We start from the raw sequence: 17,691 nt of genomic DNA, 5'->3' as shown, positions 1-17,691 counted from the left end.
CCACACCTGGTCTAAATCCATTCTTATTCATCACGATCAGAAATCAGTATTTCGCCTTGAACAAAGAATGAACTACACCCAGGTACTATGAAAAAACGCTTTTCATTTTACAGAACCGAATACCAGGTAAGTGGCTGAATCAATCAGTTTGAAAACAGTTTTGTTTGAAAAAAGTTTCAAATGTGTCAGCTAAACAAATCATCCACAAAAGACATCTTTTCTCAGGTTTTCTAAAGTCTCTTCTGTCCATAATACCTTATATTTTTTCTTTTAATTTTATTTGGAGCCCCAAATTCTCTGTATTGGCAGAACTGATATTTCTGTCAAAGTGTGTACAAACCAGTTTAATCACACCTTCTACTGGTCTTAGAATTACACTATCAACTTCCTGCAATTAACTCATGACCCTGTTCACCATGAAAGTAGGGATCCTGTCTATCCAGTGACTAGCATAAAATGCTTGGTATATATTAGGCTCTCAACAAACACCAGCATGCTGAATAAACCAGTTACATAGAAGAGTGCCAGATTTACAGAGGATACACACTATCGGTTTAACAAGTTACTAGTCTAGCCAAAGACATAAATAAAGTAGTATTATTAACATTTAATACCACTTAAAACAGAAACAAAGAGAACAAATTTCAACAATGAATTATCTTGAAATGTTAACATTGTTCTATTCATCTTTCTTTTTACAACTCTTTATCTTCCAGGGGACCAGTCAGGTCTATTTCACTCTGCAGCTACACTTCAGCACCAGTGACCCTCTATCCTATGGTTGATACAAAGATTAAAAGGCATAAGGTAGAATGATAAATGGTAGTATGAGAAACAAACCATGTTAAAGAGTTTAGATGGTTTTGTGTTCATGTTTGTCTACTTCCAAGTATGAAATGCCCCTCCCATGGATATCTTCTCTACCCCAATGAACCTCTTATTTCTCTCTGCTGCGCTTATTACCTAGAAGTGGGGGGCGGGGGGATGAGGAAAGGTTCTGCTTTCTTTAGATTTTCCTTGGCATTGCTTGTACTCTAATCTGACTACTCAAATGCTTAAGTTTTTCAAAAGCCAAGCACTTTTATTCATCTACCCTGGAAAAATTTACAAAAAGAATCAATCCCTAAGTCAAAACTGGATGTAAAAAACTGATATAACAAGGGCAATGCATCCTGCAAAAGCGTACATCTATAGATAAGCAATCCACAAAATGGGAGACACTCTTCACAAAGTTATTACTCTTAGATGCTGGAGACGAATTTGGATCTCCTTGGTGCATTTATTAATACAGCGCCAGTTAGACACTGACAATACAGGAAGCATAATCTGAGGTAGTGAGAAAAGTACCCAGACAGGTCTCGATTCAGCTCTGTCTCTGTCACTTACTACTACTACCTCCCTATGTGTGTGTCCTCAGCTCTGGAAGTGAAATTAGTACCTGCCCCTAGGATCATTGATTAAAGAATTAAACTATACGATGTCTATACAGTACTCATTTCTCTATGGTAAAGGCCTAAATAATCTATAACGATTACAGAATAAATGCTTTGAAAATTCTTGGGGACTGTGAAAATAAAGAAAGGAAGAATTCTCCAACAATGGAGAACTAAAATACAATGAGGATGATGATAATGCTGGTGGAAAGGAAAAAAAAAGCAGTTTTATTAGCATTTATGCCATTACAAACAATTTTTATCTAGGCATTTGTGCAAGTTCCCTAAAGACATCTTAACCTTTATTTCTTTTTACAATGACTATTAGGAAATAATTAAAGCAAATTATTTCTAAAATCTGTGATTCAAGCTTTTTTAATGCAAATACACCACCCTCTAATTAGTACAGGATAATGAGTTTTTACTTCATTCTGAACAGTGATCTTATATGAGTAAAAACTCTTGCTCCTTGTAATCACTATCCGCTCAAGAGCCAAAGTGGGGTTGGCTGGGCAATCCACCTCCTTCTAGGCCTTTCTACAGCAAGAATAAGTCCCTGTTCTCCTTGGGCCTTCACTTCATACGTGGCTGACTGGGCTTATTTGAGCCTTGAGTAAAAGTCTGTTCACCACCACCACCTTCCTCTCATTGAGGAAGGCAGGCCATGGACCTCAAGTCATAAACTGAAACTGATAATGCATACATGTCAGATTTTACAGTCAAGTGGAATAAGAAAGTAAACAGAAGCAAGAAAAGCTTCAAGTAAGAGACAAATTCAGAGAAGAATTTTAGAGGGAAAAGTACACTGACAAAAGAGAATAACAGAACATGTCAAATGGGCAGAGGAGGAAGACAACAAGCTAAACAGGCACAACGAGCTGCGTTTTGCTATACTGAGTTTCGAGAAAAAGAGCTGCAAGACGGCAGGATTCCCTCTGTAGGTATGTGAATTTGAATAAGTAGGAAGGACCCCACTAGAATGCTCTAAATGAGGAATGGACTTCTTGGGGAAGATCATTGTCAATGTCTATTTAAATAATTGTTCACCATACAAAACAGAACATATGACAGAAAAATAATAAAACCCAAGTTCTATCCTCTAGTATAAATAGAAGTGTTGTGTTGAGAGTTATAAGACAATTCAATTTGTTAAACCCAAATTTATAGCAATTTATGAGATGAATATTCATGTTACAAGAGGATGCATCCATGGGGACTCTTTAGATGGAAACCTGCCTAGTAAGTACCTTTAAATATTTAAACACCATGAACTATACTGTCTGAAGTGAGGGGAAGGAAACAAAGCTACTGTATTAGATGGAACTAACTGAAATAAAACTACAATACCTTAGAAGCTATGATGTAAGTCAGAGGAGAAATACCTGCTTTATAAAAAATGCATTTTGTATATAGACAGTCACCAACTTACGATGTTCTAAATAACAATTTTTCGACTTTAAGATGGCATGAAAGCAATACACATCCATATTTTGAATTTTAAATTTTGATCTTTTCCCAGGCTAGCGATATGCTGCTGTGCCGCACTCTTGTGATGCTGGGCAGCGGAACCAAGCCATAGCTCCCAGCCAGGTATGCAGTCATGAGAGTAAATAACCAATAATCTTTCAGCGTATTCATGGCATTAGATAATTGTGACCAACTGTAGGCTAATGTTAGGTATTATGATCATGTTTAAGGTAGGCTAGGCTAAGCTATGATGTTCCGTCAGGTCAGGTATATTTAAATTCATTTCGACTTATGATATTTTCCATAACCCCATTTTAAGGTGAGACGTATCTGTAATTGGTCAAGAATAAGTCTATTTAGGAAGGGTAAAACCTAGTTTGCATGATAATTACTATTAAAATTTGAGCATTTAAATTTTTCATTCCCAAACGCACTTCATGGTTACTCTGCATCAGGTATCAAGAAATCTTGCTTCACTAAATGTTTGCTATTTACTTTCCTTCCAATTAAAGAACCCAAGACAATCCTGATTGAAAGTTCTGTGTCACATTGAACCCTAAAATCATCAGAATTCTGGAATCGCAGTCAGCCTCTTATCTCCATTTGATATACCTAGAAGTTCCAGGAAAGAGCCATTCCTGGACAGTGAGGACAATTTTTAGTTTCTTAAATGTGGTCTGTGTGCTGCCTCCCTCAGCCCTAAAGAGTAGAGAAAAGCTTTCATGAGACAAAAGTGGAACAAAAGGTGATGTCTCAGCAGCAAGCCACCACCCGACTGACCATAAATTACCCAGCAGCCCCTAAACGGTAACCAGATGGTCTGGATCAGAGGGAGTAGAAAGGGGTTCACTCTTCTCCATCACCACGGTTGAGAGGGGTACCAAGACCTGGGTGAGGTGCTGTAATCAGCTGCCTATCCACCTTGCAACCTAATTACAGGTCCTGGAGTAAGAGGAATGTGGGGGCTGAGATAGGATCCAACTTCTGCAGAAGCAACCCCCACCTCAGGCTACCTGGCCACAGTGTAAATACAAGCAATCTGATGCCCAGAGACCAGGCCTGCTGGCCCAAATGCTGAGTAATAGCTGGCAGGTAGCAACACCAAGTCAGGAGAAGGGAAAAGACTTAGAAGTACAAGTGTACAACATACAGAAATGTGTGGACTACATGAGAGCTCACAACGGGAAATAAATGCATTAAGTCCAAAAGGTACACCAACATCTAGACAATGGAATATTATTTGGCACTAAAAAGAAACAAGCTATCAAGCCATGAAAAGACATAGAGGAACCTTAAATGCATGTTACTAAATGAAAGCAGCCAATTTGAAATGACTGTGTACTATATGATTCCAACTTTTCCTTCTGAAAAAAACAAAACTATGGAGACAGTAAAAAGATCAGCGACTGTCAAGAGTTGGGGAGTGTGGAGGATGAATAGGTAAAACACAGGGAACTTTTAGAGCAGTGAAAATATTCTGTATGATACTATAAGGGATATGTGGATATATGCCATTATACATCTGTCCGAACACACAGAATGTATGTACAACACCAAGAGTGAACCCTAATGTAAACTATGGGCTCGAGTGATTATGATGTCAATGTAGGTTCATCAGTTGTAATAGATGTGCTACTCTGTGGGGATGTTGATAAGGGGGGAAGCTGTGCATAAGTGGGGGACATAGAGGAAATCATTGCACCTTCCTCTCAATTTTGCTGTGAATCTGAAACAGTTCAAAAAAATAATCTTAAAGGAAAAATAAAGCACACCCTAAAATTATAGATTAATCAAAAGCAACTGAGAGGCACAAAATGATGGAAAATCACAAGGTGAAGAATAATTTATCATCAACTAGACTATATTAATAAATATGCACAAAATGTCTAGTGATGTCTATGCTGGGTCTAAGTATGCTGCTTTTAAAGCTTTAAGAATAAACTCTTAAAGTTTAAGAGTTTATTCTTAAACTTTACTACCTGGGCTAAAGCTAATGACCTGGGCCAGGACACCACAGGGGCTGCCTTTAAAAAAAATCAGTTTCTTTAATTACTTAAGACAGGTAGTTCACTGACATGGTTCACAAATCAGAGGAGGACACATATTTGAGAACAATTTGATGACATGATCAAAATTACAAATGCATAGTCCTTTTAACCATTAATTCCATTTTTTAGGAATCTGTTCTACAAATATACATATAACTGTACAGAGCCATTCACTGAAGCACTGTTTGTGAGAGGACAAGATTGGAAATAACCTAAATGTCCATCAGTAGGGAGCAGATTAAATCAATTATGGCCCATCTCATACAAGGGAACACCAGCAACTATATATAGAAAGAGATAATGAGGGAAGCCCTCCATGTGTTGCTATGCACGGGTTTGCTACAATGTGTATAGTATGCTACCTTGGGTAAAGAAAAAGGAAGGAAGGAGGTAAGGAAGCCTTGTCTTCTTAAAAGAGATAAACCCTGGAGAAGAGCACAATCTACTTACATCTATGGGGAGTAGGTGGAAGGAGGGAGGCTCTCACTCTACAAATATGTGTCCTCCTCTGATTTGTGAACCATGTCAGTGAACTACCTGTCTTAAGTAATTAAAGAAACTGATTTTTTTTAAAGGCAGCCCCTGTGGTGTCCTGGCCCAGGTCATTAGCTTTAGCCCAGGTAGTAAATCCTAGAATGCTTCCGGGCATTCCCAGTTCCAACTGGACTGTTTACAGTTTAAGAATAAAATCTGAAATGAACTCCATATTAGTTTAAAACATTTTTAGTATTCAAATGAACTTAAAAGGTAGGAAAATAAAATGTAAAGAAGGACTTTCAAAAGTACTATTTTTTCTATAGTAATGTGACAATCTACCTACAACATTTTGTACCCAATGTAGTAGTAAGATAAATATTGCTCACGTCAGTAAAGCTGATGTTATTTCAAAACACTCAAAGAAACACTGGTTGGCTGTCAGGTCTTGTAGCTTCCAGCACATCAATGAAGAAACCTCTTATAAAAGGATTCTGTTAAAATTGGAGCTTGTGACAAAGGAAGTGATGACTGGACATCACACTAAAACATAATCACATTTTCAAATCTGGATAGCACTTCTAAGTTAATTTACACTTTGGTCAAATCATTCTTGCTAAAGGTCTAAAGGTTTTGAAACAGGAACTACCCAAAATTCTACTTCTCATCATTTAACAGATTCTTCTAACCACAAATACTGAGGGTGTTTTGCTTTGGATTTGGTTTACTTTTTAACTAGTTTTACATGACAAAAATTATGTTTTGTTTTGTTTTTTTAAGCATTCCAAAGAACATAAAGTGAAAAGTAGAGAGCCTTCCCAAGCCATCCCCATCCCCAAGATAAAAAATTTCTAGAGATTTTCTTTTGGAAATCTATACATGCATTAGTATATATCGTTTTACACCTAAAAAAGATCTAATTATCATTTTTGTTCTCCATCCTTTTTATGTAATGATTTTCAAACTTCTCTTAAGTACCCTCTCCCAAATCCACAATGACAGAGGACTCAGATACTCCTTTTCTGAAGGACTTCTGAGTCACCTTAGTGTTTTGTAATCTAAAATAACTAAATTAATGAAAAGGTCTGAAGTTAATATGAATATTCTTAGAAGTCCTACCAAAGAGGTTGATTTTTACTTTATCTGCTTGATGTGGAAATTAAGTTACAGATATCTGTAAATCAACTAATAAGATGGGTAATAAAAACCAGTTTTTAAGAATCTTTTCCAGAAACTGGGAAACTATAAACAGAATTTTGGTATGAACTGGTTGCATGTAATATGACAGTAACAAAACCTCTAATATTGTTTGAGATTATATGAAATTAAAATTTTAAAACCTCGATTCTTCCTATTTATACAGTATAGTGAAAACACTAAAATCATTTTAAGTACAGCACCAAAATATTTTACCATTTACCAAAAAAGGACTTTTTATTTATGTACAAATGTATTTATTTATTTTTAGGCAATTTTCTTCTTCTTTTTTTTTTTAATCCCCCCCCCCGACCTACAGATGTTGCCGTCTCCCCTTAAGAAATGGATCTCTGAAGGTGGGGCGTCTCCTCCCACGCACTCGCGGCGTGCACCCGGGGCCTGATGCACCCAGAGTATGGACCTTGGCTCCACTGGGGCACGAACCCAGGACCTTCTGCGTGTAAAGCAGATATGCTAACCACTACTCTATGGAACCACCCCAAAAAGGACTTTTAGAATGAAGACTGCTCTTCAAATATTAATATTTCTAACAGTCCAAAATGCACTTATAGTGGAACAAAATGTATAACGTGCACCTTTAGAAGAGAAAGCATGTGCTTATACACATGCAAAGAATATCTCTAGAATGATATACCCTGGTTGCCTGTGGGGAATAGAACTAGGTGACTCCAGAAACAGGAGAGGGAAGTTTTTTACTAATATTCTTTTGTACTTTTTGGAATTTTGAGCCCTATGAATATGTTACTCATTCAAAAGAATTTTTTTAAAAAATCTTTTTAAAGAAAATTCTTTTTGTTCAAAAATTTCCTCACATCTTAAGAACACCATTTCTGATTTTTAAGCTGCTTTTCATGGGCCTTTTTCCTCCCACAAATGGGGTTTGGGAGGAGAGAAGGTAGTTGTCAATTCTCCTTGCAGATTGGAACATGGATGGAAAAATACACCTTGGAAAAGCATATCTAGACTTCTTCTAATTCCCCTAGAAGCAATCAATGGGTTTCTAATTTTGTATTGTTTTAAAGCCCTAAAAAATGACCTGGATTCCCTAGTCTGACACTAGAGGCTCTCCACAATCTTACTGGCTTTCAGATGCCCAGTTTGACTCCCCCTTATAGTTCATCCTGCAAGAGCTGCAGTGTCCCTCCTCTAAAGAAGTTTCTCTGACCACCCCACCTGAAACATCTGGTTCCTTCCAGTCACAACTCTGATCTCAGTATGCAATCAGACAGGGTTTGGTAGGGCTGCTGGATTGCCTACCTATACCACTACATTGTTAGTTCCAAGACAGAGCCATCGGTGTTATCACCATAGCCTAGCACTATCCAATACATAAGCATGCTTAATTTGAATTACATAAGACATTTAAATATTTGTTGAATAAAAGAATTAAGTGTTAGAATTGAGATTGGAGCCCAGGCCCACCTGAGTCCCCAGAGCAGGGCCACACCAGCAGTCTCCATCTCTTAGAAGCAAGACCACATTACTTTTAAATGGTAGCCCACTGAATGTAAACCAAAAACAAAACTGTGTTTTGCAAAAACTGTTACACACTTGAGAGTTTGTACCCCCAGACCTTCACACGTGATATTTATGCTTTTCCCTACGCCTAGAATATTATCCCCCCACAATCTCCTGTTCACCCTAAGGTCTCAGTGCTAATGCCACTTCCCTCAGGAGGCCTTCTAACACCCCTCAGAACAGACTCTGTCCTGTACCCCAGAAGTCCCCAACCTTTTTAGCACCAGGGAGCGGTGCTCCTATGAGAATCTAGGAGCCTGATGATCTAAGTGGAGCTGAGGCGGTGATGATAGCGCTGGGAAGTGGCTGCAAATACAGATGAAGCTTTGCTCACTTGTCTGTCTGCTCTGCAGCCGGGTTCCTAACAGGCCACTAACTGATATTAGTCTGTAGCCTGGGGATTGGGGACCCCTGCTGTACCCTAATCATGCAAAACTAAATACTCATTTAGTATTTTCGAAATGAGTGAATAATCCCAAATTTAAAGCAATAAATATTTTTGAATTTCTATCTTTAAAAGATAGTCCCTTTAGAAGAACTTTGTCTTTAGATCATAAACATCTTAAAGAAAACTCTAGACAAATAAGTAAATGTACTTAGGACTGTGACACATATGGCTATTTACATTTATATTCATAAAAATTAAATAAAATTTAAAATTTAGTTCCCGAGTTACATTAGTAACAGCTCAAGTGCTCAACAGTCACAAGTGGCTAGTGGTTCCAGTGGACAGTGAAAATAAAGAATATGTCCATCATCACAGAAAGTTCTGCTAGACCGTACATACAGATCATCATGAGAATGCCACCATTTCAAACAAATAAAATGTCCAAACTATTCTCTTATGGTTGAGAAGGAATCAGTTTTTCCTTAAACTTTCAAAGATTGAGAAAATCACCAGTGTGAGTTAAAATACTGAATTATCTCTCGATAATTTTAATGATTTCCTCAGATTTTTTTTTTTTAAGGGAAGCTCAACTCTGGGCAGTCTGTGCTCATCATTAAAAAAAACAATTGCAGTAGTAGTAGAGGCACAACCAAAATGACAAAAAAAATCCAACAATACTTTACATCCTTCTGTTATTTTCAAGAAGAGAAAATTCTCACAATACAGCAAGGAGCTAAATTCCTTCAAGACTAGTGGTGACTGAACCAAAGAGGAAATTAAATTTCACTGGTTATTTCTTTCAACCAATCACCCAGACTAAACTGCATAGTGATCCCAAGGCCATTTTCTCCCCTATTTCCTGAAAAAGAAAGACTATTTTTGTAATTTCACCATATTTGTTTTTCCTTTTTTTTCTGTCCTAACCTAAATCAAGTCCTTGTTCTGAAATATTAGAAAAACAGTTCTATTTAGACTTCAATTTTCCAATAAAAAACAACTTTTAACTACAAACACAGACTGAGTAAAGGGTGTCAAGCTATGACCAGTTTTGTTGGATTCTCAGCTTTAATTCATTCTTCTGCAAACTGGTACTGAGACTACAGTAGCCCTGGTGCTGAAAGCAAAACAGGAAGGGAAGGCATCTTCCCATTTACTTAGCAAGAAACTTCCATGGATCTGGTTCTGGGTTAGACCCCTAGCCTACATCATCCCAACTTTCACCAGCCTGAAAGGTAGGTGACATCTATATTTTTCCACACAATTAAACAATAATAATAGCTGCTACAACCTGCTATATGCCAGGAACCATAGTAGCCCCACTATACAAATCTAACCAAAGGGAAATTCTAGGGGGAAAAGATTCATTTTAGAGATGAGACGACTCTCCCGCCACCCCACCAAACCTCAAATGTAAAGTTACTGGCCCGTGTCACACAGTTGAAGAGCTGGGAGCCAAGATTTAACGTCCACTCTGAGCAGAGGCCAGCACTCCCTCCTCCTTACTACCACGATGCCCACATCCCATATAAAAAGCTCTGACATTTCCTTCAACTCTGAGTCATGGTTAGAAGGTTCTACTTTTAATCAGGTGACAAATACTCAAAATATTTTAATCCAAAAGAACTGGGTCAAGCCCTTATACTCCATAATCATCAAAGAGAACTCTAATATTTGATAGATTTCTGCCGTTCCTGAGTGTTATCATTCAGTTTGTAATCAAATACCCAAATCTACTTTATTTAAATATTGGACAAGCCTCTCTCTACAGGATATTATAAAGAATAGTAGCTTATTTTCTTGCTATTTCACTGGTTGTTCTAACTACAACGTTAACATGTATAGGTGGTACAGTTTTGTTAAGAAAAAAAAACAAAATATATGGTGGGCAGTGCAAAGGGAAGCTTTTGAATTATAAAAAGAATCTGCTTTACAACTCAATTTGTACAAACCCATTAAATACCTATAACTATTAATACCTACTGTATACAGCAAGGCACAGATATATTTAAAAAATTGGAAAATTAGGAGATTTTCAAACAGAAGCAGATGGAATACCTAGAAATAGTTAAATCACATTTAATCAAATGATATTTTTTCATCATTAGATACTACTTAGCGATGGTTCAACTAACATTCTTTTGACTACTGAAAATGAAACACAGGGGAAAATGTCACATGGGATAATATGCAAGTCTTTCTAAGGGTAAGGTTTAAAAAGAATGCGACTTTTAGACATAAAGCTCAAAAATAACCTTGGCTCCCAAATTTAGAACCAGAAAACACCCAGAAGGCAGTTTTTCAAAGACAGCAATAGTCATTCTCAATATTGTCTAAGAACCTGTGGGGAGGGAACCACTATTGCTTACTTCCATGTCCAAAGAGCTTGCCCCCAAATATGAGTGAGTCACTTCCACTCAAAGCTCTGCTCTGCTCCCACAGGAACCCTGTGCATGGCTCTATCCCAGCCTTTCTGTCAGGGCATCACAGCCTTCATGCAAAGTCAAATATGCAAACCCCCTCTCCTTCCCCAAACAGGCACTGGCAGAGGGCTCCAATGTGAGTATGTTCTTAAAAGTTAACCCTTAGGCTGAATTGGGAAAGTGTGGCATCCCTTATCCCAGTTAATGCAGGGGCTGTGGACAAGCACGCAAAAGACCCAAGGAGCCATCAGCTGTGAGAGGAATTCTGAGGGAGGCGCTGGAAGGAAAAGGTCTTAAAGTGGGGTGAAGAACACCAGGCACATAAGGCATCATGGCCAGGAGTTTGAGAGCTTATGAGAGACTGGATGGGACAACCAGAGAGGACAAAGCTGAGAGCCTTGGGTGGATCACACTCTCAAAGACAAAACTGCTGTGAGTAGCCAGAGTGTCTTTTCCAACAATAAGAAGGCACAAAAAACTAGCAGACTCCCCAGCTGCCTGACTCCTCACTTTGACTTAGCAGGAGAAGGCCCAGGAGGCACCAGACTCCAGGTGCATAGAGGGTCCACCAGGCTACTCCTGGTGTTTGCTTCCCTTAGTCAAGGCCCCTCATCCATTCCCCAGGTCTGGCTCAGGTGCTACCCTCCACTCAGACACCCAGCCCTGGACTTCTACACAGAGGCATTCAGTAAAGCCCTCTTTGGGTCACCCTTTCTGACTCGTGCCATTTTAGCATTTGATTGCACTATGTATTATTTTCTCAACTTTTGCCTCTAAGTCTTACCTTGTCAACACATTCTAAGCTACTCAAAGGCATCAATCAGAATCTTTCTGCCTAACAGGTACCTCAGACCAAGTACAAAATACCCAGTAAAGAAAGAGAATTACATATTCATTTGATATTTAACCAGTCCATGAAATATGCTTAGAAATTAGTAAGAATTTTCAGAACACACCACACCTCTTAAGTTTCTGCCATTTTAGAATTTCAAGGCCATTGTGTTCCTATTAAAAAATATAACTGAAAACGGAGGCAAAAATCAATTGTATTGATTATATAACTCTTGGCTACATACTCACTGAGTGGGCTACACTACAACAGATCTGCCTACTCATGGGCCTGTGTGGCTATGTGTACGTGGCTACTGTCGGTTCCAGACCATTGACAAACTGGTCTCTAGTCCAATCAGCTGAGCACGCCAGTAACTCTGGACTATAGGGCATACCCACTTTCCCTAGTAAAAACAGTGCTGGCATATTTCACATATCAACCTTCATAACCATCCTTTCAGATGGGAATGGTTATTACCTCTATTTTGCAGAAGAGAAAACGGAGGCTCAAAGAGCTGATGTAACTTGCCCAGGGTCATACTGCTAGTAAGGGAGGAAGGGAAACTGCACCCACTGGGCCTGGCTGCAAAGCCAGTACTCTCATGCCCCACGCTGACCAGATAACACCACAGCTTGTGCTGCCACCACCAAGGGGCTGTGAGAGCCCCAACAGGCCATGGCCTGAGCATTCCTATGGCCAACCAGGTTGATTCACAGGTAAAAATGCACATGTGCACATCTGTACCTCAACAGAACTTGGGATTAGGACAAAAAGACCCTAAGATTTGTGGCAATCAGCTAAAAGCAAAATCTTACAAGAAACACTATGAGAACTTTGAAGGATAAATACTGCACATTCATTCACCCATTCCCTCAACTATTTCCAGAGAGCCTAGCATGTGTCCGGCACTGCTCCCAACCACGGGAATGTGATTGTGAAAAACTCTCACAAGCTCTCACGAAGCTGTTCACTTTTAAGATTCATTGAAAGGTGCAGACTCGGAGGACATAAGATGAAGAACGAAGTAAGAAGGAAATACTGTGTGAGCCACTGGCATCAACAAAAAGCAAAATGACAAGCAAAGGAACTAAACAATCACTTTAATTAAGTTAAATGGGTTTTTTTTTGCTAAACAACCTGATTTTAAATTAGTTACAGAAAACTGTAACAGAAGAACAAAAAAGACACAGAGAGGGGCTCCCATGAGCTTTGAAGTGAGCCCAGACTGCATAGCTCCCCCTGCAGCTCACTGGGCTCAAGAATTAACACCCCGGGTTCCCTTGCTTCGTGGCCAGCAGTCAGACGAGCAAAAAGTAGGTGCTCAGAAAACCTGTGGTGGCTGCTGTTCGACTGCTTGTCTTTGAAGCCTTCAGAGATGGCTGCCACTGGCACAACTCTGGCAGCCCAGTGTTCCCAATGGATCCTCAGAGCATTAGTTCCACTTTACATCAGGGCCGGACACTGCAGCCCGAGAGCCAAATAGTAGTTTTACTGGCACACAGCTGCACCCATTCCTGTAGTATTGTCCAGGGCTGCTTTAACGCTAAAATGGCAGTGTGGAGTAGCTGTGACAGAGACCATATGGCCCCCAAAGCAGAAAATACATCCTTTGGCCCTTAACAGAAAGTTTGCCCACCCATATGTTACATAGAAAAGGTTTAGGAATGGTGCAAACTACAGTCCCTCTCTCCAAGACCTCCAGCCCATCAGTACACAACAGCTCTGGGAAGGCCTACGGTAAAGTTCTTTGGCTATTCCCAACGTCATGTGAATGCAAAATCTTTTTTTGAGAAAATACCTCTTCACGTGCCCTCTGGTTTCTTGGAATATTCTTGTAGTGCTGGTTTGAATAAGAAAAAGAAGTGGTGTCCTGACTAATGTTGCCCCAAGAACTGAACTGGCTTAAAACAAGCTTTCCTAATCTTGCTTTACACAATAAGGTATATTTCATCTTAATAAAGGAAGGCATACTTTGGCAAAATTACTTTTAACTATTTTGTTTTCAAACACACTAAATAAAAATATAAAGTTGGCACTTACATAGTCCCAAGTAATCGCATATTTTGTCACACAACTACAATGGCACAAGTCAGAAGTTGTAAAATCTCTGGCTAACAATCTAAGCATCAACTTCAGACTACAGAATTAAGCCTCAGTTCCTTTCTAACTCATTTTCAATTATGCTTAAGAATTACGGAATCAAATGCGAATGCTGAACAGGAGTGATTCCCAATCTTTTAATCGACTGCCAAAGCACCCTGGGAGGATTCATACTCACCCACCATCACCCAACAAACTTCAAATGGAGCCAGTGTTCTTGCTCCTCTCCCAGTTATTTAAAAGTCTCTGCTCTTCTAACAAGTTTTTACTTGCAAAGGAAGTCATGGAAAGCCCTAACTCTATAAGTCTCTACGAACACTTAAGATTTCCTATTTAATCAGAAATTAACTAAGAGATGAAATAATCTGACTGGTCCTCAGTTATTTACTGCAATAACCATGAAGGTGAGACCACACATTGCTGTTGCCAGAACCATAAGAGGGAGTCCCTGCCCTGCACCCCTGGCAAGAACACACCCCCGCTTCCCCCATAACTGGTTACAAACTTTCCCCATAGGTATTAAATTCACTCCCTGGAGTTATGCTATTGAAACTTGCCAAGTAATGCAGTCTCCTGGATCCACTATTCAAGTAAATTCCATGTTTATGGATGTGGATTTTAAAACAGAATATACTGTATAAACCTATTTACCTTAATGACCTAGGTTTGGTTCTGGTTTTGACTTCCTATAGTCTCTCAAGTATGGTTCCTCACCAAGAAGCAGCAGGAATAGTTATCTTCCCTTTCTGCCTCATGGGATGCTGTGATAACCAAACTGAGTGATGGGGAGAAAAGCACTCTTGATACGAAAAGACTGCACATACATAAAAAAATCATTTTGTTGTGAAAGGCATTTTGACTGATAACCATATTTACCACGAGCTTTCTTTAAACATGGTTTTCTATTGCATTTAAAGGATTCACATTATAAAATATAATCACAACTGCTTAGGGACACTTACACAGATGAAATATACCTATGTTCAATTTTCAGAAGGCAGTCTTAAAAAACTTCTTTATAGTCTATTTGTTGTATGTAAATTTAGTCTCAAGCTGACAAAAGTCTACGGCTTGCCTGGATATTTTTTCTCCTACACGTTAAATCATACATCCCTGTTGCTGAAAGACACTAATATGTTGTTTTAATTTGGACATATTAAATAAAGAAGTTTCCAAAACACATAACTATATACTGGTAATACAAAGTCCTACTTCTCATAAAGTATGAAAGTAATGAAGACTACAGTTGTGAGAAAGCGTTTAAGCCTTCAATGTAAAAGAAGAAAATACTACTTTGACAACATGACACCATCAAATTCTGTGCCACTTCAGAGCTGAGGTCTAGGTAGGGTGAAAGGACTGTTTTTCCTTCTTCCTTTCTGCATCACCTCTGCATGCTCTCCTCAGAAGCCATCCTGACCTTTCCCGCCTATGATCGGTGGCAACAGAATTTTCACTCAGAGATGCTACACATCCATGCTCCCTCTGCTAGACTGCAAACACCCTTTGGGCAGCACTCTGACTGGTAAGCTCCCCAATGTCAGAGGTTCTGGTCTCTAGGCCAACAGCCAGCCTCCAGACTCATCTAAAAGACACCAATGACTCCATAGACAAGTCCCCACAGAAATGCACTGCATCGTGGCAGTCCAAGGAGCTCTTATATCTCAGGCCACCAAGGCCTCCTCTCACTCCTCCTAACCACCTCAGCTCTTCTCATACAGAGCTGCCTTCCCTCAAATTTATCACACGAGCGTAAAAGAACCTCCCATACCTTTCAAGGATCAAAATTGGAAAGGGGAAAGAAGTGGGCAAGAATAAGAAATCATTTCAGATAAACTCTGTTGTGATTAGCAGCACATTATGTAAATATCTGACCATCCAATAACAAAACTATCCAAAAGGCCAACCTCTGGGATCTATCTTGGAAACAACTAGATATATTTAGTAGGACAAACCTTTTTGTTAAGTCTCATGTTACTAATTTGTTCTTCTGTATAAAACAAAATCTTCAATAACCTCGTTCAATAGCAAAGCTATTCAAAAAGTTACCAGTTTCAGAGGACAAGCTTCAAAGCTAAACATGCCTGGTATGATCTACGTTTCACATGATTAAAGATTTTTTACTCAAACATTACAATGTTAATGAAGAACATTTAAATCATCTCGCTTCAGATTAAGTTGATTTTACAAAATTAACATAAAACTCAACTCTTTATCATTAAAAAAAAAGATTTGTAACTTTTATATTCCACAAAACTTATTTACTTTCCCTGTTTAACAAATTTCATTTTAATTTAAAAAAAATCTCCTTATGACTGAATTTTAAAAAACTTTCTCACTTCTACATAAATATTCTAGAAATTGTATTAAAATCGAAGCCACAAAATTCAAGTTTTGTTTCAACAGTAGAAATAGATTTTTAGATCACTAGTAGAAATATGCTAGTGGATAGTCACAGAAATATTTGCAGAAGCTGAACAGCTGTGTCTACTGCAAATCTGAAGGCATTGCTGCAGCAATAAAATTCAATTTGGACTCATTCATTATAAACTGATTTTCAGATGCTGCTATTGCAAGACTGGACTGGAGAAATGCAAGCTGCGCGGGAGACAGAATCATTCCCAGCGGAGACAAGTTTTTACTGCAAAGGAGAGCTCTAAAAGAGGAAATACAACTAGTTCACAATGTTAAACATGAACCAACCAAGAAGAACACAGAATTATTAAATAAATCGAAAACTATAACACTTCTCATAGACAACTGATATGATTACCTAAGAAAATTTTCAGGGAAGCTAAACAATGAGAAGATGATTTAGTCAGTATCCTGCTAAAAGAATTGGTTTTGAAAAATCGTAATTCCTGCATTCCTTAACATAAATTTTTTATACATCACCGTAAAAGCAACACAAGCTCAAATAATGATTGCCGCCCGAATTAATCTATTTAACTTTCTTTTAAAGTTATACATGTGAAGTTAAACACATCACAGCAACTTTTAGGACATCTTGCTAACGACGTGTGGGTTGTGAAAAATGGAATGACTTAGGTGAGCAAACAAGAGTTTTCAAAATACTACTAATGTGCTCCCAAAGAGCACATTCCAAGAAACTTCTAAGTTTTAACTCACAGGCTGGCTGCTGCTTAGTGTATTCTGGTCGCAGCGTTATGAATGTCACCGGTTCAGAACACACTTGAGGTCCCCCTTTCGGCTGCACTATTTCCTTCTCTAGCCATCAAACTTACCCTCCGCTGTCATCCCTCCAGACGACCACGCGTGTGTCAACACACGGCGGCAGAGGGAGGCGTAAGGAATCACCACGCAAAATAAACACGCTCCACGTTACTTTTTCCCTGTAAGTACTACTCAGTTTACACGCGAAGGCTCACCAACTCCGGGAAACCTGAACGCACCCGGGCATGTGCTGTCCCACTCGGGCTCCACGACAATCTTCCCACAAACTTCCCCTCTCTGGCGGGTCTCCCGGGGAAGGGGTTGCGCAGGCCTCCACCTTAGGGGGGGGTTCTGCACGCCCGCCGCCAAGTTCGGCTCTCCCGCGGACACTCACCTCCAGGAGGGGGGCCTGACAGCGGCCCCCGAGGGCCCCGGACCCCCGCCCGGTCCCCTCCTCACCTGTGCTGTCATTCGCCGAGAAGCCGGGCGAGCTGAGTTTGGCTCTTTTGGGGTTGGGCGGTCCGTCCAGCAAGTTCTCGGCCATTTTCACCTGCTCGCGAAAACAGCCCCGAGCACGGGCGACGAGGCCGACGAGGGCTCCGGGGCGGGGGTCGGCGCC

General features: G+C 39.5%; 1 protein-coding gene across 1 annotated transcript in view; it reads right to left on the bottom strand.

The window, feature by feature from the left end:
* The window catches only part of CREBBP (CREB binding protein), a 120,903-nt gene extending 103,218 nt beyond the window's left edge, over positions 1-17,685 (bottom strand). Inside the window, exon 1 of the mRNA XM_011376497.2 lies at positions 17,532-17,685. Within this exon, the coding sequence (XP_011374799.1) occupies positions 17,532-17,616 (85 nt within the window). The 5' untranslated portion in view covers positions 17,617-17,685. The remainder of the gene's footprint in view (positions 1-17,531) is intronic.
* Positions 17,686-17,691: the final 6 nt, after the last annotated feature.

This window comes from Pteropus vampyrus, unplaced genomic scaffold (assembly GCF_000151845.1).
Source record: "Pteropus vampyrus isolate Shadow unplaced genomic scaffold, Pvam_2.0 Scaffold300, whole genome shotgun sequence".
In the NCBI taxonomy this organism is placed as follows: Eukaryota; Metazoa; Chordata; class Mammalia; order Chiroptera; family Pteropodidae; genus Pteropus; species Pteropus vampyrus.
Note: the sequence above shows the minus strand (reverse complement) of the source record. Positions and strands in the feature narration are given on the sequence as shown.